The sequence below is a fragment of the Dromaius novaehollandiae genome, chromosome 17 (genome assembly GCF_036370855.1).
Source record: "Dromaius novaehollandiae isolate bDroNov1 chromosome 17, bDroNov1.hap1, whole genome shotgun sequence".
NCBI classification, from domain to species: domain Eukaryota; kingdom Metazoa; phylum Chordata; class Aves; order Casuariiformes; family Dromaiidae; genus Dromaius; species Dromaius novaehollandiae.
Window position 1 is genome coordinate 3,571,776 of NC_088114.1, and position 20,202 is coordinate 3,591,977.

Sequence of the window (20,202 nt, forward strand, 5' to 3'; positions counted from 1 at the left end):
ATCACAGGGGACAGCGTGGCTCTCAGGAGGTGACGCTACGTTTAAAACCAAATCCCAGCAGTCAGCAGAGGCGTACCCTCACCTGCGTGTCAGCTGGAGGCTCCTCCGCAAAAGCTCGGCTATTGTTGAGGTATTTAAGTTTGTCCTTCTTATCAATTTTGTAATAGCCTTCACTTCGTGCGCAGCCCGTCACGTGCTCCCGCATCCCATCATCCCGCTTCTTTTTCTTGGGAGTAGAAAAGCTAGTTGGTGGAAATAAGTTAAGGAGCAACACAGCTACCTGTGGAAATCAGATAATCTGTCACGCCTACACGGAGCTACCAACTAGGCAATGCCAGGAGCCTGGAAAATTAGAACGGTTTTTGAGGTTTGCAAAAAAATAACAACACTATTTAAAAAACCATCCAAAAAAGCCCACATGCCTACAGGGAAGCTAAGCATGGTCTTTTCTTCTTAGCTGGATGCTTTGGGAAAATGAAGTAAAGACAAAAAGAAAGTTTAAACAAAAAGGTTAAGCTGTCAAGAAAAACCTGTTTGGAAAAGGATTTCCCCTGTGCACCGGCCACGTACATAGACAGCAGCTGCCCAGCCATCTGGACAAACTGTTTACTCTGTGTTTTCAATGACACGCTTTCATTCTGCTTCCAGAAATTCCCTGCAGCTACCCCAAGCCCTGAGGAGATGGCACTGAACTCACTGCAGCAATCACAGCCATGCTTTTAGCGCTGGATGCTGCACAGACAGGCACGGAGACGCTCCTCAGCCCCAAGGGCTTCGAGACGCTGCTCTCCCCAGCCTCAGCTCAGCTCAGCTCCTTCAGACCCTGATGGGAAGAGGATGAGACCCTGCGCAGATGTGTTGAAGCAGTCAAGCAAAAGTGCCGTCAGCCTGGCAAAGCCACGCACCACACTGCACAGGCAGAGGAACCGTATGGCTGCAGTTGCCTTGGCCTCTGGAAGGGTGGTGGACCTGCTCTCCTGACAGCACATCACCAAACATGGCCATGAAGCCCATGAGGCTGGAGGTCTACCCCAAAATACTCCCTGCGAACCATAACATCTCCTTAACACCGTAAAACTGAAGCAGAGGGCTCAGAAGCAATGGTCTGGAAGTCAGCCAGAGAGACGAGGTGTGAGCTGGCTGCAAAGCAGGTGAACCCTGCAGGTACTTTCACACCTACTGCAGTGTAGCACAGGATGAACTGACAACTGGCCACATATTATTTTTATACGGCTTAAAAAGTGACTGTAAATTTGCTGTTACAATAATCCTTATCAACAGGGGACAAGATCTCAAATATTTCCATTAGGTAAGTTACAAAAGGCCACCACACGTGAGAGCATCTTCACCTACCCTCAGCTGTCCTGCTCTGCCCTTCGCTGGCAGTGGTTCCCCACCACTGTGCAGCCACCTACGCCGGCCTTCAAACCAATTTATTTTTGGAATTGCTTTCTCAAATGGGTCAGATGCAGACTCAAAACTACTGTGGAAGATGGGGAATATTCTTTCAGAATATTTCCTTCAAACAATTAAATAAATCTGGTATTACTCTGGTATGAAAAGGCAGAAAAATATAAATTTAATCTGACACACTGCCCTTTGAGATGCAGAGAAAGCAAGCACTAAAATGCAGCTCAGCACTGACCTCAAATTGCTTTTGCTAGTGTGAATCATATCACTAGCTATTTTAAGTGGTTTGGGTTTGGATTTTTCTTTTTTTTTGCTTTCACAAAAGGTAAAAAAGCAGCATCTTGCAGGGAGTCAGGGGACAAGATATTTTTACTCCACGCAACCTGTAGCAGTACAGGAGGTGGTGCGTTTTGTCTTCTTTAACATATGCATTCATATTTGCTTCCTAAAAACACTACTAGAGAGTTCCCAGATCGTGGGCACACCGTTCTGGGCTCTCTTCTGGAGACCGATCCTGACGGCTGCACACACGCAGGCGCTTGCGCTGACACAGCTTCGTGTCCCAACGATGCTCCCAAAGAATCAAAGCTGCCCCTGGACTGCTGCTCACCAGATCACGGGCAGGGAGGGAGCGACAAGGCCAGATCCTGCACCTCGAACACCGACTGGTGCTTCATGTGCTCCCAGACGACAGGACCCGGCGGCCACCGCCAGCCTGCAGCTGTGCCTGATGTCCCTGAGGTGCCACTTAGAAACCATCACTTTTATGGTTATTTGTATTTTGAACTCAACACTAGTTAAAGCTGCTAGCACTACTGACACCTCATTTCGGGCACAGATGGTGAGATTATTTTTACAGCAAGTTTTAGCCCCAAATAAAAGCCCTGTACATACAGACTAGAAAATCCACAGGCAAGCTGAAAAGAAAAGTCTAGTTTAAATGCAGAGAGAAGCTTCTCAAACTAGCAAGGAAATCTCCCCAGAAGAGGTGCATACAAATTTTCCCTGCAGTCCTAGATCAAAAATGCAGCAACAACAGCCACTTCTGCAGTATTTTTGTACTGCAGCTTCAGTGAAAAAGTCTAAAATTCCCTGCTGACAAAAGCAATTGCTATTCTAGTAAGTGAATGCTTCTTCCACCAACTAATTTAGCCTTCTGCAAGGTAAGTCCTACTCCATGACCATCTAGTGTGTCCCCCCTTGCTGTGCTATGCCTTGCGTATAACGCAGAACGCCAGTGAGAAAGGATATAAGGATGGAATACCCACAGGGTGTCGTTGAGCCAGTCCATACCATTGTCCTGCTGTAGCAAGCGGTCATATGTGATACACATGAATTTGATATCTTCCTCATCTATGCCTCCGTTCCAAATATCATACAAAATGGTCATCTCCTCAAACTCGGAGCGTGGTCTGAACTGAGGCCGGGGTGGGGAATACTCAGGGGAAGGAATCACTGGGATGTCCTCGGGTGTCTTCTTCTGCCTTCGCCACTGTCTTTTAGGTTTCACATGAGCTTCTTCTTCTTTGAAGTCTTCATTCCACTGGTTCTCCAGTTCCTTAAATGGCAGTTTCTCTGTGACCGTCTCAGCTGCTATTTTCTCGTGGAAGCCGTCATTCCTGAAATCCAGGGTGACGGCTTCAGGGTCTTTCAGTCCGTAGAAAGCGTCGGGATGTCCACTTAACAGCTCTTTGCTCACAGCACTTTCCACCAAGGCCACTGGGACAGGAGGAGGTTCTATGGTTTTGCCCGAGTAGGCATCCAGCGAGAGGACAGAAGGTGGTGACCGTTTTGGCCGACCTGGCCTCCTTTTGGGAAGAACAGAAGGTGGTGGTGGGGGAGGAAGAATAGAAGCACCTGTGGGTGCTTCTGGGGAGAGCAAAATAGATTTTACTTCTGCCTTGCATTCCTCGATGGGCATTCTTCCATCTCCAGGCAGGCAGGGCAGGGCTGCTACAGGGATTGGCTCGTCAGGTGGCAGGCCCATGTCTGTGTGGAAATCTGCTTGTGGGGGGCTGGCAAAAGGGATAGGGGAAGGAACACTGTTCATGCTGACCATAAGGGAAGCACCGAGAGGCTCTTTAAAGGGTTTCTCATCTAGCTCATCCTCTGACTGTTTCTTGCCAGACAGAAGGCAAGGAATGGTAGCACCAGCCTCTGGGAAAGTAGGCGTGAAATTAAAATCTCTCCCAGGAGTCCGAGGAATGCCACTGTTAATGCCAGGAGATTGGGACGGGTAGGAAAAGGGGCTCCCTGGGACTTGCGGGGAACTGAGGGTCAAGCTGCTTCCTGTAAGGGGAGCATCGCTTCCTGGGGTGGCTGGAACAGTGTCTGTGCTCTGCGACTTTGCAAGGGGGTGTGAAGACTTGGCCAAAATGTCCCGCCCAGGAGTCCTCGGAATCTCCTCTTCCACAGGCGTTTTGGTCACCATTAACTGTTCAGGGAACTTTTCTGGAGGGACTAAAGATTCCTCTTTACCGGGAGTCGATGGTAAGGGGAGCGTGGAGGATGGCACCTTGTGGGCTGGAAGCAGAAGAGTATCACTCTCCGAATGGACCACCACCTCCCGCCCAGGCGTCCGAGGCAGCCGGTCTTCTTCCTCTGCTGCAGAGGGCAGTTTTGCTTTGATACGGGCTTCTAAGTTGCTGTCATCAGACTTGCTAAAGAAGCTGCTTTTACTGGGTAGAGATTCTCCAAAGACTCCCACTGGGGTCGAGAGACACAGCGCCACCTCCTCATCTTGAGATTCAGGCTTCAGACCTTCCTGTACCTCTGGCTCTAGCATAGCGACTGGTTCGGACTCTTCCTCTGGAAGGGGGAAAACAGAAGAGAATCAGGAGCTTTACTTCCACTCGGTTACTCGCCACTTCCCAGCAAAGGCACGTCTAAGAAATTGCAATTACAGAACAGCTCAATTCCACCGGGAGGCTTTAAAAACTCCAGTGCTTTACATTTTGGAGGCACAGAGCGTGGAGTAATTAGACGCTACCACTGACATCCCTAATGGACCATAAAAAAAAAAAACACTATTAATTTGAGGATTAGCTACTACACAGGCCAGAATGAAGGTTTTCTGCTTACAAAACCCCTGACCACCTTTTTTACAACCATAAAAAGCATTAGTGGATTGTGATCCGAGGGTTTTCGAAGGAGAGCTGTCAGAGCCCCAAGCTATCAGCTTTTCTAACGGGGAAAGGTAAGCTAATTGCAGGGCCAAGAAACATCCTCTCAGCTCTCCACGGAGGGGAGCAGGGACGGGAGAAGTGTAATGCTCTTGAACATGACACTAAGGAAAACGGGAAGCCCTTGTAATGAATGAGGAGACACTTGGGTGGTATCAATGAGGCAATTTATATGCTGCTCTCTCTGCAGCAGGCTCATTAGTCTGGAGCTTATTTACCTCCTTAAGGCCAAGGCCAAAAGGAATCAACAGTGAATTTTTGTAGGCAGCTCAAAGTAACATTTTCAAGTGGGACAGTTGGAGGGGAAGTGCTCCCCCTCTGTGCTGAGTGAACTGGAGAAGAGTCAGGCTTGTTTAACCCCTGTATGAGCAGGCGAGGCAGTTTGAGCCCGTTCCCACAGTCCACCTCTAAAGCTCATTCCACATGTCAAGGTGCCCGAATGCAGCTCTCCCCGGACTCCTGTTCTCCTGGACACCAACCTGTTCTGGAGAGGAGCAGGGCAAAACAGATCTTTCTTTGCTCTGCCTGACTTAACATTTTGCCTCTATAAATCTTTCAGATTTTGTGACAGCCCAGGAGTGATAGCTTGAGCAGGGACTGGATCTCCAGCTCTCCAGGAGGCAAAACCATGCCCTGATCAGCAGCCCTCGGACACCAGCCCTGCCCAAGGCTCACATCACAGGCCACACTGGAAGTGCTCCCCTGGTTGGTTCCAGTTTTTAACTTGTCAGTCCTCCCTGCATGCTGCAGTATTTGTCAAGCTTTATGTACCTCACTCCTCCTCTAAGAAAAGGTTTCCAATTTCCTTGAGGATCTCTTCATGGGACAGATACAATTCTGAATTTAAGCAAGCCAACTTCCTTCTCCCAGAAAACCAGAGGATATCGCCCATTCAAGAGAACTAACTGAAAAACCACATAATACTACAGGAACCTGATATAATCCTGAGACTCCACTCCCTTGCCCTATACAGCTTCCCAGCCATATATCGTCTCTGGTACCAAAACAGACAATAGCCAGTATTAACCCATTCAGCACAGATTCCTGTTCTGTTTTAGCAGCCTTGGCTTTTATATCTTGAGCTTCAGCTACACTATCACCCAGTCACTCACCCTCAGATGATGACAACTGTTCAGTTCCTGTAGGTCACTAATTAAACTCAACAAAATAACCACAGTAATATTAGTAGCAGAAGGCCTGTGTGGAACTCCTCACTAAGGAGAAAAAGTTCAGCACAGACTTCTTTCTCTATGCTAGGCTAACCCCTAGCACAGAGCTAGGGGGTTAGCCCTGACTGGAGGAAGAAAGAGAAGGAATGGACAAGGTAAATGTCAAAAATATAGAATGGTTGCCATGAGAATGCTGTACTTGGACACACAATGATAAATGACAAACCAAATGGAAGACCATACCTGGCCCACAGATGGGAGACAGCGCAAGTTTTGTCTCCTGGTCTCTTTCTATAACCAGGAGTGTTTCAGCAGCAATAGATGCCTCTGGGACTTCACCACATTCACTTTCCCCTGGCTTGACTCCTTCCATGCCTTCATCCTTTTCTACCAAAGCTGGCTCTGCGAGTCCCAAGCCCGTTGCATTCATGAAGTCGTCCACAGGATACAGTTCCAAAATGGTCTCCCTCTCTTCATCAGGGAGCTCATGACTGGCAGGTTCGTGCTCTGTCTCAGCAACCATGGCTTCTCTATCTTGATCTTCAGCCAACTCCTCCTCTTCCTCTTCCTCCTCCTCATCTTCATCCTCCTCCTCATCATCATCATCAGAGTCAGAGCTCGACTCAAATTCAGAGGAGTCCTCACTTTCATCAGATGACTCAACTTCAGCCTTGGAAGATGAGGGGCTTGCTACATCTTCTGCAAGAAGAACAAGTTATCATTAGTTCCCCTTTCTGACCTCATTAAACAATCAGGACCTGCCACAGGAACAAATATCATTTCCGTGCTGTAACAGGATCCACAGCAGAGCATATGGGTTTGAAGGAGTTTTCTCCCAATTTATTTATTTTTCCAGAGAAATATAAACCAAGTATTTGGATGCTTACAATAGTCGCCGTACAAGAGGCAGCTCCCTGAGCAGCAGAACCAGCAGTGCCTGGCACCCTGCTGATGTGGGTCTCCCGGCGGGTTGCCTCTTTAATGGAGTTATACTGAGAGTTTCTGTTGCATTCCCAGACAGCTTTAAAATGTGGGAGCTGCTACCTTCCAGAGCAGGAATCGATCGATAGGATGGAAAAGTTACTTGAGGCTAAATTACCCATTTGAAACCTGGTCCCTTCTCTTCTCAGCCACACACATTTCATGAAACAGGCAGGAGTAAGAGTTAGCTGGCTTTGAGACCTCTATCCCCATCAAGCTGGGCTGAAATCACCCGGGGCTAATGAGCTATTACAGAGGGACCCAGAGACTGAGGGACACAGAAGGCTTTCAGTTATCTTGAATAAAACAGACCTTAATTGAAAGAGGGTGCAAAGATAAAAATCGGCTCGCAAAAAGTGCAAAAGGGAGACTATACCTGAGGTGAAAGCTATGTGCTTGCTGATTACCCAGGAACTGCTTACCTTCCTCGGAGTCCTGCTCTTCTTCCTTGTCACTTGTTTCTATTCCTGTCTCCTCATCATCATCCTCTTCATCCTCATCTTCTTCTTCATCCTCCTCCTCGTCCTCATCCTCCTCGTCCTCATCCTCATCCTCCTCTTCCTCCTTTGCAAGAAAGCATTGCTGAATGTGAACGGTGTCTGGCCCTTTCTGAGACCTCACTGTCGCTGCAGTAACTACCAGCGACTCCCAGGGACGCTGACCCGAGAACCTGCTGGGGTTCTCTTAGGGCTCATCTTTCACAGAGGCAATTCTGGGAGCTGAAATTACTGGACCCCCCGTGTTTAATGACAGACAGCATTCAAAACAGAACAACAAAACCAACACACCTTGCCAGGTGCTGCTTTCGCCAAGCCTCCCTCTTCCTCCTGCTCTTCCTCCTTCTCTGAGGAGGATTCTTCCTCTTTACCCGACGTCTCGTCTCCCTCCTCCCCCTCGCTGTCCAGCTCCAGAGGCCGTGCTGGTCGCCGTCTCAGCCCCACTGCTTCTGCATCCTTCTTTGACAGGTCAGATGTCACATCGGAAGCATCTCTGTCCCTTTCCGATTCTGGTGAGCGAAAAAAAGAAGGAAATAGCCCTCAAATACCTTGCAAGTGAAGGAAAGAGTTGACTGTATCACGCAGACTTTTTCTGTGGCAGGACAGAGGTTGGGAGCAATATGGCCCTGTCGTGAGAGTCCCCAAGCTCACAGGCGCCTGCTAATTTTACAGTGCAAGTGAGGATGAGATCGGGCACAGGGTGCTGAAAGCCCCAAGGACGGCAAAATGCAAGAGGCCAAAGCTGACAACACAGGCAGAGCAGCCAGTAGACGTAGCACCACAGAGATCAGAGCAAGCAAGCAAAAAAAGGCCTTGCCAAAGGGCTGTCGTGCTTAGCCCCGCCTAGAGAAAGGAATTACAGTGTCACCCTTGAGAAGGATGCATTTTGGGGGCAAGGGGTTCAGACCAGCATGCAGAAGAGGGTGACGCACACAATACAGGGATACATTGCACCAGCAGAGATGTGCTTCCCCATGAATCAGAGAAGTAAGGCAGAGCACACAATTCTCATTTGGAAACTCCCTGTGCTCCTTCCCTTCTCTAACCAGGGATGCATTAAGGGATTACTCTTTGAAGAATGGATTTGTGCATCTAGTTATGAGAAAGATGCTTAGTTAAACCTGGTTCTTAGAATTTTAAAATATAACACATTTTTCTTTTACTCAAATGTTTTACAAAACCCTGCTTCTGTACTTTGGCTTCAAAAACAGCTGTTAATCTGGAACAAGTCTGTGGTTCAATTAACTTGAAATAGCTTATCTTAAATAAAGGTTATTCAAGGCTTTGAGCCTTGAAGGCTTGAAGTAGAGCTTTTCCCTGTTTCCAGGAAAAAATGTCAAAATATCTTCAAATGGATTTTTCTGGCAAATATATATATATATATATATATATATATATATATATATATTTTTAAATCAAATGCAGGCCAAACTGGCTCTCACTTGCTCTCTCCCACAATGTACTTGGTGACTTACAAGCACAGCTCTGGAACATGGTCCATGAACTAATCTGAGCTCCCTCTGCTGGACGACCAATTCTGCATCAGCAGAACTAAATTACGAGTTACTCATAAAATGCGTGTCTTAAATTTCCCACCAGTGAATTTAAGATAACAGAATCCAGAGGAGACATCTCCCAGCTGATCGGAGTTTTGTGAGAGGCAGGGTTTTGGCTCAGATCCTTGACTCTGTGTCTAACTGCAAGTGAGCACACTCCTGTGAAGTTTAAAAGAATTCAGCTTGCATGTGGTTTGCATCTGCTCTCGTGTTTCAAACAAATGTGCTTTGCAAACCTTCATCTTCATCATCAACAGAAGTAGAAGGCCGGATTCTCTTCTGATCTCCTGCTGAGGCAGCTTCAGGTGGCTCCTTTCTTTTCACCTGAACAAAAGACACCATTAGCATTTCTAAAAGAGTTTAAAAACAGCAGAAAACAACTTCTTAAGCAAATGGCTACTGTTTTACTTTGCCAGGGTGACTTGCACCCAGAAACCAAGGACTACTTCCCCACAGCTCCTGATTCCTTTATTTGCTTGCAAACAAAATTTCACTGTGAATGAAATTCTACCCTTTCAATTTGCATCAAAACACTCTCCATACCAGCATGGTGTATGCCCTCACCAAGTACTTTGAAGTCAACAGAGAAAACTCTTGAAAAAAACCATGTGTCTGAGATGTAGGAAAAAAGAAACAGAGCCAAAGCCTATGACATCTTAAAGAACCCCCAAAGCAAGCTTAGCTCTAAATCAAGACCACAGAATCTCATCCCCAACCTTTACTTGCACCTTCTGTGCATTCACACTCTTCATTTCAGGGAAGTCCTCTATATTCCATCATTTTTTTTTTCTTTTAAGATCCTTTTCATTTTTATGCTTCCACTTCTTGGCAGGAAGCACAAATGCTCTTTGAAAAAAAACATGACTCTTTCTAAGACTACAAGTCTGATTTTGTAAACTCACATGAGGTAGAGAACCCTTTTAACCTAACTTCCAGGTAAGACTCAGCTGTCAATCTGCAGGACACTATAACTTACACAAGACAGTCAAGCCTCAACATCCAGAGATTCAGCAATGTTACAGGCCTATTACCAATGGTAAATCCAGCTCCAAATAAGCTTTGTTTAAACGGAGTTCTAAGTGGAGAAACAAGAGTGTAAACTACTACTAGCATAAGCATGTATATAAAACCACACTGAAACAGTGGCCTAACACAGGTAAATACCTAACGTCCTCCTACTGCTCCTGTAGGGAATGATAGTATTTAAGTGATGTCTTCATTTTTACCTTGAAGGATGGCAACCGGATGGCCCCTCGTAACCCAATGCCCAAGCCGATTCCCTCATATCCCAGGCCTTCTCCTTTGTTCCAGTTCTCCAAGAGACAAGATGTGATCCGATCCTTTGGCTTTGGTTTCTCCTCCAGTTCTCCTCCAGACTTCACTGGAGTGAGAGATGCCTGCAATTGAGAAAGCACACTTAAAAGAGGAAAAGCCTCCTGGGAAACACACGAACTTTGGAAAAAGCTCAGATAGTTGTGGTTTGTGGAATACTGCTCCCCCGCTCAGGTATCAGCTTCTCTGAAGGCTAAAGCATCTTGAGATGTGCCACATGGCCCCGTGCACCTGAAAAGGGGAAGGTGCAGCAGTTCTTGCTAACAAGGCCCTTCCATCTCTGAGCAGCCTTCCCCCTTTGCATTTTAAGAAGCCATTTTTTCTGCCCAAGGCACTAAAACTGCTGGAAAACAAACCTGCTGGGACTCCAGAACACCAAGGCACCTTGCACCCGGAGCCACTGCATTATGAGGTATCAAAGCAGCTCACGCTCCTGCTTTCTCCACCACGTGTTTTAGAACACGCTCTCCATTTCAGTCGCGTGTGGCTTGACACAGGCCAAAGTACTTCACAAGTGAAGGAAACGAGCAGCCCCACAAACCCCTACGGCGCATTTCGGGTGTCGCCAGCGCCTTGTGAGGGGACCGCAGTGACCACCCTCAGAACAGCCAAGAATCCAACACCCGTGGTAGGAACCAAGGGAGAAAAAGGGAGAGAGGAAAAGGGAAGAAGAGGTGCAGACATGAAACCAGGACGTGACAGCCCGAGCGAACACATTCCTCTGCCCAGGCAGAAGCTGTGCAGTGCTGAGGAGCAGCTACCGCACAGGCTCTCAGCTCCGGAGGGAACACCCGGAGCTGGGATACACCTCCGTCCTCGGACGCGGCTCCCTCTGAGCTCCCAAACGCTGCAGGAGCCCTTCTCGCCTGACCAACTACACATGTATCTCCGACAGAGCTACTCAAACCTGCTTTAGACAAGTCAGCCCAAAGCTGTGTTATCTGCCTTCATTTGCTAACCCGCACAACTGAAAGCAACTTCAGACCTTCTAGTGAAGGACACTTCTTTTCTTTTTCATGCAAGGCACAATACAACAGAGTCAAAACCACACATGCCCACGTGTTCACTTGGCGATCACAGTCCAAGTCCACAAAACCTGCCAGAAGACTCCCATCGTGGACAGCAGAGGAAAAGCAAAATATTTAGGCAAACCATCCGAGGACTGCAAGACTTGATAACTAAGCCCACGGCCTCAGCCCTGCTCCGGACCCCTTTTCGCCTGAGCTGGGGGGCGAAGGAAGAGAAGGCACGGAAACCCGTGGGGGCTGGGGAGGCGGTGAGTGGGGACAGGGCACCGCAGGGGTGGGTGCCACGTGGCCCGCGAGCAGAGGGCATCGCAGGTAACACTTACTCTAAGCAGCTGGCGGTGGCACTCGGGCTGAGTTGGTTCCTTTCTCAGACGCTACAGAGCTAATTTGCTGGAGCGGAGTGTAATCACCGAACGGGAAGCATCAGCTCAGCTCTCCTGCTAATCAGGGACAGGACTAACGGGAATATCGCGCTGCGATTCCATGGCCAGGGATGGCGGGGTATTCCTGGCAGGCAGCTCAGCACGTCCTCCTCCGGCATTCACGCTCAGGCCATGGCCCGATTCGGGAGCGGGGGGGGTCTCCCCCGAGCTCCGACAAGCAGGGGCCGGGGGACGCGCTGCCTTCCCGAGCAGTGAGCTCCTCCATAGCGGCCGCCCTACACGTTTCTCATCATGCCTGGCCTAGGACACTGCGTCTGCCCTTGAGCTCTCCTCCTCTTTGCCCGGGGCCCCCCATACTTTCTGCCCCGAGCAAAAACAGCAGCCAAAAACCAGAGAGAAAAGGGAAAAACTGAGGGCTGGGAGGTGACAAGCGTGTCGCCCTCTCATGTGCTGCTGCGGTTCCGGGGCTGCCAGAAGCACTGTGCACCTAATATTTACTGTCCTATTAAACTCAAACTTTGTAGGCACTTCAGGAAAACCGTCACAAGGCTTCGTGCTGCTGGGCTCGGCTGACAAGCTGCACCCCTGCCGCGGCGCTGGCCCACGGGCGAGCCTGGATCTCTCCCGCGACGTGTCGGGAAGGCTGCGGCCACAGCTGAGGGTCCCGGGACAGGAGATATTAAAAGATACTATCTCTCCCTACAGACCTGCCGCGCTTCTTTCCAAAGACAAAAAAAAAGGTGTTAAACAAGCACATATGTTGCCTTATTTATCCTCCCAAACCTCTGAAAATAATATCAGCTGTTTCATTGCTATTAGTAAAGAAGAATCATATTTTCTTTTGCAGCCCCTTCCAGTTTCTGCTATGAAGGATTCCTTCGCATTGCTTTGCCGGGATAAAGCAGCTGCTTTCACTATAAGCGTAGGGAGAAGCTGGCAAACAGCAGGTACTCAGCTTTCCCCAAGGCAGTAAAGGCACGTTCATCGGGACGGCAGACCAACTCATTCCTGCAGACGTCTGCTCCTGGAGACACCACCGGGATCCCAGAAGTTAGTGTTTTACGCAAAACTGCAAGGGTCAAACTGGAGACCAGTTCTGCTGTCAACCCAGAGAGGTGCCACTGGCTCAGTCCCTCCTGGGCAAGGGCAGACAACTTGGCACTGCGAGCAGAAGCCCTGTCTTGCCACAGCACGTGCTAAATCCAACCCCAGCACCGGGCATAAAACGCCGAGCAGCCACCGAAGACCTGCCTCAACTCGCTTCTGCTTCTTCACCACGGAGCCTGGTTTAAAACCGCTTCTTGGGCACTGGGGCTGCTGCTTCTGCAGCGACGGGCTGCCCGCATTTCCCTCACTGCCCTGGAAGCAGGGGGCCCCCGTTTCTGCCGGCACGCGCTCGCTGGCAGGAGGCACAAGGCTCGAGCGTCAGTCGGGAGGAGAGGGACTGGCTTTCTCGCCGCATATCACGCCAGGCAGCTCCAATCCCGAGCGGATTACACTGTGTCATAAAACAGCTGTTCAGGAGCAACATTACCCGTGTCTCCGGAAAGCCGAGGAGCTCTCCCAGGCACGGGAGCATGCACGCGACTGGCTTACAACAGCCCGTGGTGAAGATACCAGCTCTGGAAACTGCTATCTGAAACAGAAAATGTATCTGCAGCTTGTTTTTTAGAACAACTCGGAGCAACAGTCATTCTGAGGTCTGCATTAACCTTTCTATAAAGCTAGCTTTTCCTTGTAGACACAAATTCACCACGTACTAGATCACAGAGCTGTTCACTGGCTACGGTACACTTTAAATTAGCTGAGAAATGATCAGACAATTCATGCAAAGCTATTCCTTACCCAGCGCCTGGAACTGCTCCTGGCCAGTGCTCAGCTCCTGCGCTTGCTGCTGCCGCGTCCATGCACGGGAAGGTGGGAGGAGCGCAGAAAAATGGAAATACCCCTGGATCTCGCCATGCAAAGTGGGGAAGCACATAATTTCAGCTTGGTGGTTTCAAACGCTCGCTTAACATCTGACTTTGGCTTCTCAAAGCCAAAGTTTGACTTCCTCTTCGGTCCCAGAGGCCCTTGCGCACCAGCTTTGTGAGCGCAGGGTCATTTCCTAGTGCAAACCCCTTGCTGGTGCAAGCCAGCAGCACCCCTCATCACCAAAAAATAATCCAACGTTTCCAATTCCAGAACCTGCCGCACTGAGGGAGGAAACGGGATGAAGGGAAGGGGATAACTCTGGGCTTTTAGGATCTGAAGACAGCAGCCCTCTCAAATTCCTGAAGGCCTTCCCAAAAGGAGAGCAGCGGGGAAGACTCTCCCAGGCGTAAGGGCTTTGAACATGCTCGCCTAGCTCTGCCTCGCGGAGCAGCCATCCCCACGTTATGCCTACTGCTCGCTGGGTTCAGCTTTAACGAGAGCACAGGCCGCCCCACCGGCACGGAGTCTGCAGATGTAGCACCCCGGCTCGCGAGGAGGAAACCCAGGAGGTCACTTAGTCCACGCTCCTGCCCGGGGGCAGCTCAGCCGCAGCTCGGCCGCTCCTCCGAGAAGCCTGTTGAACGACGCTACGGCCCTTTGAAGCAGCCTGGATAACAGCTCGCTTGCGGATCTCCACGAGCACGTTCCCCAGAGGGGGAACGCTCGTTCCCCATCCTGGATGCTGCCCAAGCGTGGCCGGGTGCGTGCCGCTCCCCGTCAGGGCAGCTGGCTGCCACGAGGGCCGGGACCCACGCGCCGGGCCGGGCCACCACGCGCCCCGCAGCCAGAGACGAGCAGAGCGGACACACGGGCCGGCAACGGGGCATGGAGGACAAACGAGCTCTGCAAGACCCTTGCGACGGGCGAGCACCCAGGAGGTGAGCAACCAAGGTGCGAGACGCGCTCGGTTCCTTGCAGAGAAAGGGACTGCCCCGGGGCGGACGCCAAAGCCGGAGGGGATGACGAGGAAATCCGACCCAAAACGAAGGGACTACACTGAGACCACAGTGCTTCTTCCACACTCCAACCAGTGGAACGATGCAACAGCAAAGCAGAGGAGGACCTGGACCCTCAGGACAGCACCGATAACTCCTCGGTGAGCAGTCAGAGCCCCAGGCACACGTTCAGAGGCTGCTCTGCACAGGGCACCTCTGCTACACACGTCGCACACAGCAGCTCAAGGAGACCTCCCCAATAAACTGCTAGGTTAGGACATCTCTGTGTTAACTTAGTTTAATCTTTTAATTTACTAGAATCACCACCTGTAGCTGCCCGCACCCAGCGCCAGCTGACAGGACCGTGGGGCCTCTCTTCGCTGACGGGGTTCCCAGCGCACGTCTGCTCCGGTGGTAACAGCCGTGGGAAATGCCCGCACACGCGAGGGAGCGACACCGCAGAAACAAGCCGGGTTTTGCACACAGGCGCTAACCTGCCCCGAACCAGTGCCTGCAGCGGTGGAGTACATGGCATGTTATTGTGGCCTGCGGCTGCTGCTTCCAGCACGCTCCCGCCGCGGCTCCCCGCCACGGAGACCAGCGCCAGGCGCCAACCTCCTGCCGAATCCGGGCCGCTCCGACCGGGCTGGCTTGGGAGTCCCCGTGGCCCACTCCCGGAGCAGGGCTCTGGGGAAGTGGTGATGCCGGGGGAAGGCTTAGAGACAGGCCGAGCAAAAGGACAGCTATTCCTAAGGGATAATAAATACCGCCAGTTTACTCAGGTAGAGTCTGGTTACAAAGGCCTGGTGCATCCCGCCAAGGCCTGTTATGCCTGTCCTGAGTCAGAAGGAGTTTTCCAATCAACATCCGTGGGTCAGGGATGTACGTGCCTCCCAGGTAATTTTAGCAGCCTCAAGCAATGGGGTTCCTCATAGCAAAGCTATTCCACGGCTTTATTTTTTGCTTCTATTTTAATTACTGTAATATCGGGGGGGCCTTAATTCAATTCCAGAGCCCTGCTTACCCACGCCCTGGCCATGGTCAGCTCTCCCCTGCAGCCACCAGCACCGAGCACACGAAAGCCTACCTTTGCCAGACGTTCCTTCTTGTCCCACCAGTCATCAAACGCCCGAAACGCTACCACTTCAACCATCTTCCGGTTCAGGTCCCTCTTCATGATAGCCTTTAGTTCCTTCACTATGACCAGGAGGACTCCGTCCACAGTAGCTTTGTGGGGATCCTCCTTCTTCGGCTCGTAACCCGGTGGTGGAACCGAGGGGTCAAACTTGGGCAGTGGTGGCCACTGCTGTCCGCGACCAAGCGCTGCTCCCATGGAGAAGGGGCGGTAGGGCGGAAGATTCAAAAACTGCATCCGGCCCCCCATGAAAGGTGGATACTGGTATGTGTTTTGTCCCTGCATCATGCGGCTCAGCATCTGAGTTTGCATCTGGAAGGACATCGGCATGCCACCCCACTGGTTGCCCAGGACACTTATCATATCCACTTGCATGACCGGGAACATGCCGGGATGGAACGGAGGAAGCGGAGGCAAGATGTGAGGCGGAGGGACCCCGGGCGGCGCGGGCAGCGGAGGCGGAGGGACGGTGACGGCGGGGTGCGTGGGCGGAGGCGGCGGGGGCAGCGGCGGAGGCATGGGGAAGCCTGGCTGCGGAGGCGGCGGCGGCGGCAGGGGAGGAAATCCCGGCGGGGGCATGGGGATCGACGGAGCCATCACGGCTGTGTTGCTGACGGAGGAGTTCACCACAATGGTTTTGGCACATTCCGCACTGGTGATGGGCGCAGGATTCATCTCGTCGTCGGAGATTTCCATGTCCTCCCCTGAAGAATGCTGACCCTGGGACAAAAGAGAGAGGGAAAGGTGAGGACCACATTCCTTTTACGTTAAATACCATTGCGCTGGCTGCTTCAAACAAAAGCTAAGTTTAACACACGTTTGAATTGGGAGCGGAGAAAAGCGAGCGATGCGCTGAAAAGACAGAGCCCACGGAGCAGCTGGTGCCTATTGAAGCTATTCTGTGCCATGTTAGACCTCAGAAAGCAGCAAGGTAAAAGCTTTCTAAAAGAGCATCGGTACCAACCGAACAAAACCCTCTATTGCTACGGAATATAAGCAATTGCTGCCAGGCTCGGAGAAATACACCCAAGCTAAATGTCTTTCACTACAAGACACATCATGTCTTATTTACATCTAATACTGACGGGTGCATTGCACCATGGGGTTTTACTCTTCAGTTTTCACCATGGACAAAGAAAGAATTCCCATCTTTTTTAAATTATAATCCCTGGCTCATTTGCTGTCAACATTTAACCTCTATTTGGGGGAAGACACAATACTTTCACAGTAATGGTTGCCGCTGCTAAAACTTGTCTTGACTAGGCCAAAGCAATTCACACTCGAAGAAAAGAACCCTGAATCTGCTGAAACTGCCTTTATTCTTCACAGATTTTCCCTCTCACAAATGCTGCGATTCAAAGACACAGCATATGCCAAGCTCCCGAGCAAAAGGAGTACTTCGCTAGCCATGAAAAACGCAACTATAGGGTTATATAAAACGCAGAACGGATGTCCTACCTCCAGTGCCAAAGAGATGGAAACTGGCTTAAAACGGAAGGTGCCTGTTTGCTCCGAAGCCTCAAAGCTGCCCGATTAGGTTTAGTACGACATGGCGGCCTTATCGGCTAGCTCCATCCCCGATACACACCGAATGATCGCAGCTGCATGTTATACTGTATGGGGGCATCGGACCTGAAGACCTCCCCAGCACAGAGGAAGCCCACGTATGGCTGCCACATCTCTCAGGTGTTGTTAGAGGAAAACCTCCTTTTTCCAGCTAAAGACGGCAAAACCCACCATCCTGTGACAGCAGACAGGTCTCTTGGGGGTTTCCAGGGCTGCGAAGGAGAAGCACTCATCACCGCCTCTTTCCTGGCCGCCCTGCGAGCATCACTGCCTGCATCCTTCAGACGACTTGCAGAGGGCTTCCTTCCTCAAAACTGCTCCGCACTAAAAAGCCGGGCAAACAGTTTGCGCGTTGCCACCGGCGGATCTAAACCCAGAGCATCTCGTCTTCGCTGGCGCGGGGAGAGCAGAGGGCAGCCGGGGCGGCCCCACTTCCACCAGCGCGCTGCTGCTCGCTCTGCGTACCGCCGTCCCCAGCCCAGCCGAGGAGACCAGAGATCGTAACCAAGCGGCCCTTTTCAGTGCCTGCCGGTGTCTCAATCCTGGCAATAATTTTGGAACCTGCCAGGACTGAAGAGCTCAGAGATGTTTAGCTTTCCCATGTTTCAGGCTAGCAGGTGCCTCTTCTACCCGCTCTCCTCCCAGTCCTCCTGCTCTGAAAGCAAAGGGGCCATAAAGCTCGGGAGAACCCGCACGGCGAAGCAGCTTGGCTGCCAGGTCTCTCCCTGAAGCTGCTACAATTCGATTTTTAACCCGGGAATTTTGCACAGGGATAAGGGAGCGACACAGGAGCAGCCGAGTCGACGGCAACGCTGTGAAGTGCAGCCGTACAAAGCTGAGCAACCGCAACCAGCCAAATCAAACCGAAAGCTTCACGTTTTATCAAAGGTCATCTCCGCGACAGCAGCCGCCGCCAGAGAGCAGGCTGAGCACGACGGCGGCAACGCGGCTCCGCACGCCCTCCCGGCCTGGCGCCTCCCTCGCCCGGGCTTCCCCGCTGCAGCCCGGGCGCCTGAACCGCCCCCAAAGCCACCCGCGACCGTCGCGGTCTGAAGATGCCCCGGGCTGGCGAGGTGCTTTACTGAGGCTGAAGGCGCGGGCAGGCGCTCTGAGGACTGCTTTATAAACCCCGAAACGAACAGCTGAGAGAGGAGAAGCACAAATAATAACCCGTTTCTGAACTCGAGCCTTCTCAGAGCTGTGTTTTATCCGTCACTCCGGAAACTCTCCAGTACTTGCTGCCCGGTGTTTCTGCACGGTCTCAGGCCTCTCATCCTTCCCCGGCTGCAGCACGTGCCGGGGTGCCGGCGGGGACGGGAAACGCTGCAGCTCAGCGCGAGGGAAGGGCAAACAGGGAGACAGGGCAGGCGTCAAGGAGTTCACTGCACAGCAGACCCCGTTCTCAGCAGGGGAACACAAAGAGACACCGGTAAAAGCGCTCGCTCCAACAGCGATGACGCTGAGCGTCGGTGCTGGGTCGGACTCCAGGAGCGCTCAGGCTACTGATCAAAGACACAACCGGCTTCACGTCCCGCAGCCGCATCACCCTGACAAGGCCTGGAGGAAAGGCACCCCATGAAGGGCACCAGCACCAGGAGCAACAGGGACTCTCGTGTCCCCAGCCAGACAGGCCCAGTCCCTGGGCCCCAGGCCCTCCGGCAGGATCCCGTGGCCCACCCTGCTTTGAGCCGCTGCTGAGGACTGGTCTCCATCGAGCCCGCAACACCAGCCCCAAGGTCCCTGGCCATGCCAACACGTCCTCCCTTGCCGGGGCGCCGGCAGCACCTAGCACCTAGCTCAGCCAGCCCGGCCTTAGGAGACGTGCGTGGGTCTGCCTGGAGCCCGCTCCTCGGGGCCAGCCCTCAGGGGTCCCTTCAGCCACAGCCTCAGTACCAGCAACCCTGCCTCATGGGAGGTCGGTTTTTCCTCTTCAAGGAAAGGTCAGGTAGGAAAAGCTGTTCCTGAAGTTACGAGAGCTGGCAGGACCAGCCAGACTCCGTGCTCCAGCGCCCAGTAGCTTTCTCCATTCACACTTGCATTTATTCTTACCGAAATGAGAACTGCCAAAGCAACACCTTGCATTTTTGGAACAGTAAAGACGGTCTTTTAAATGCCTCTGGGGCTCAGCCGGGTCTGCAGGAAGCAACAACAGATGCCCCGCTTCCTACGTCGTCGGGGCTGCCGCCCCACCTGCCCTCGCACACCAAACGCAGCCTGTGCTGCCGTTTCATCCCCAGCAAGGTGGAAAGGGGGAGAGAAAGAGCATAAGCTGTATGGAGAAACGGGTGGAAAAGGCAGAAGAGAAAAGCACACACAAGGTTAGGAAAGCGGTCACACCAAAAGCAGCCCATCTAGAAGGACCAGTCTTCAAGGAAAGTTAGATGAATATTTAAAGAGGATGAGCAGCTACAGAAAAGTTATATCCAAGGGGGAAAAACATAGGCACCAAGTAAGTGAGAGAGATGAAGCTGCAGAAGAAGAAATCAACATAGAAATAGGCATAGAAATATCAACACAGAAAAATCAACATAGAAATAGACAGAGAAACATCAACATAGAAAAATCAACATAGAAATAGAGAAATATCTTTTGTTATACAAATTCCTTTTCCTTCACCTTTCTGAATGTGGATTGATCGTGGTTGCTAGCAAGCATGTCTCAGGGTAGAGCCTAAAAGTAGCTATACTAACTTCCCAAAGAAGCTGCCTTTTCACCAGCTTCCCTCCTTGTTTTTACCAAAAAAGAGAAGAAAAAAAGTTAAGCCGATACCCAGCATACGTACTATGGTGAGGATGTCATTTCCCTCACTGCCAAACCCTGCGTCAGTGAGCCCTGGAGTTCACCGGCACACTTGCGAGGGCAGCCGGTACAAAGCCTCCAGAAAGGCTCCCTTCAGCCCACAGAGAGAAAAGCCGTTTGCAACTAAATTAATTTGCACTGCCATCTTCACTTTGCATTAATTAAATTAAGAGTTAGCAAAACAGGTATTTAATTATGTGCATGACACATTTTCCAAAGGTGTTTTAACGATGCAAATTTGGTGGGAGAGACTCA

General features: G+C 51.2%; 1 protein-coding gene across 1 annotated transcript in view; it reads right to left on the reverse strand.

Annotated features, from left to right (window-relative positions):
- Nucleotides 1-20,202, reverse strand: part of SETD1B (SET domain containing 1B, histone lysine methyltransferase) — a 52,104-nt gene that overhangs the window by 7,734 nt on the left and 24,168 nt on the right. The window contains exons 7-14 of the mRNA XM_026114510.2: nucleotides 15,535-16,302; nucleotides 10,022-10,192; nucleotides 9,032-9,119; nucleotides 7,531-7,748; nucleotides 7,165-7,306; nucleotides 6,005-6,460; nucleotides 2,662-4,218; nucleotides 83-249 (exon numbers count right to left, since the gene is read on the reverse strand). Coding sequence (XP_025970295.2) covers nucleotides 83-249; nucleotides 2,662-4,218; nucleotides 6,005-6,460; nucleotides 7,165-7,306; nucleotides 7,531-7,748; nucleotides 9,032-9,119; nucleotides 10,022-10,192; nucleotides 15,535-16,302 — 3,567 coding nt within the window. The remainder of the gene's footprint in view (nucleotides 1-82; nucleotides 250-2,661; nucleotides 4,219-6,004; nucleotides 6,461-7,164; nucleotides 7,307-7,530; nucleotides 7,749-9,031; nucleotides 9,120-10,021; nucleotides 10,193-15,534; nucleotides 16,303-20,202) is intronic.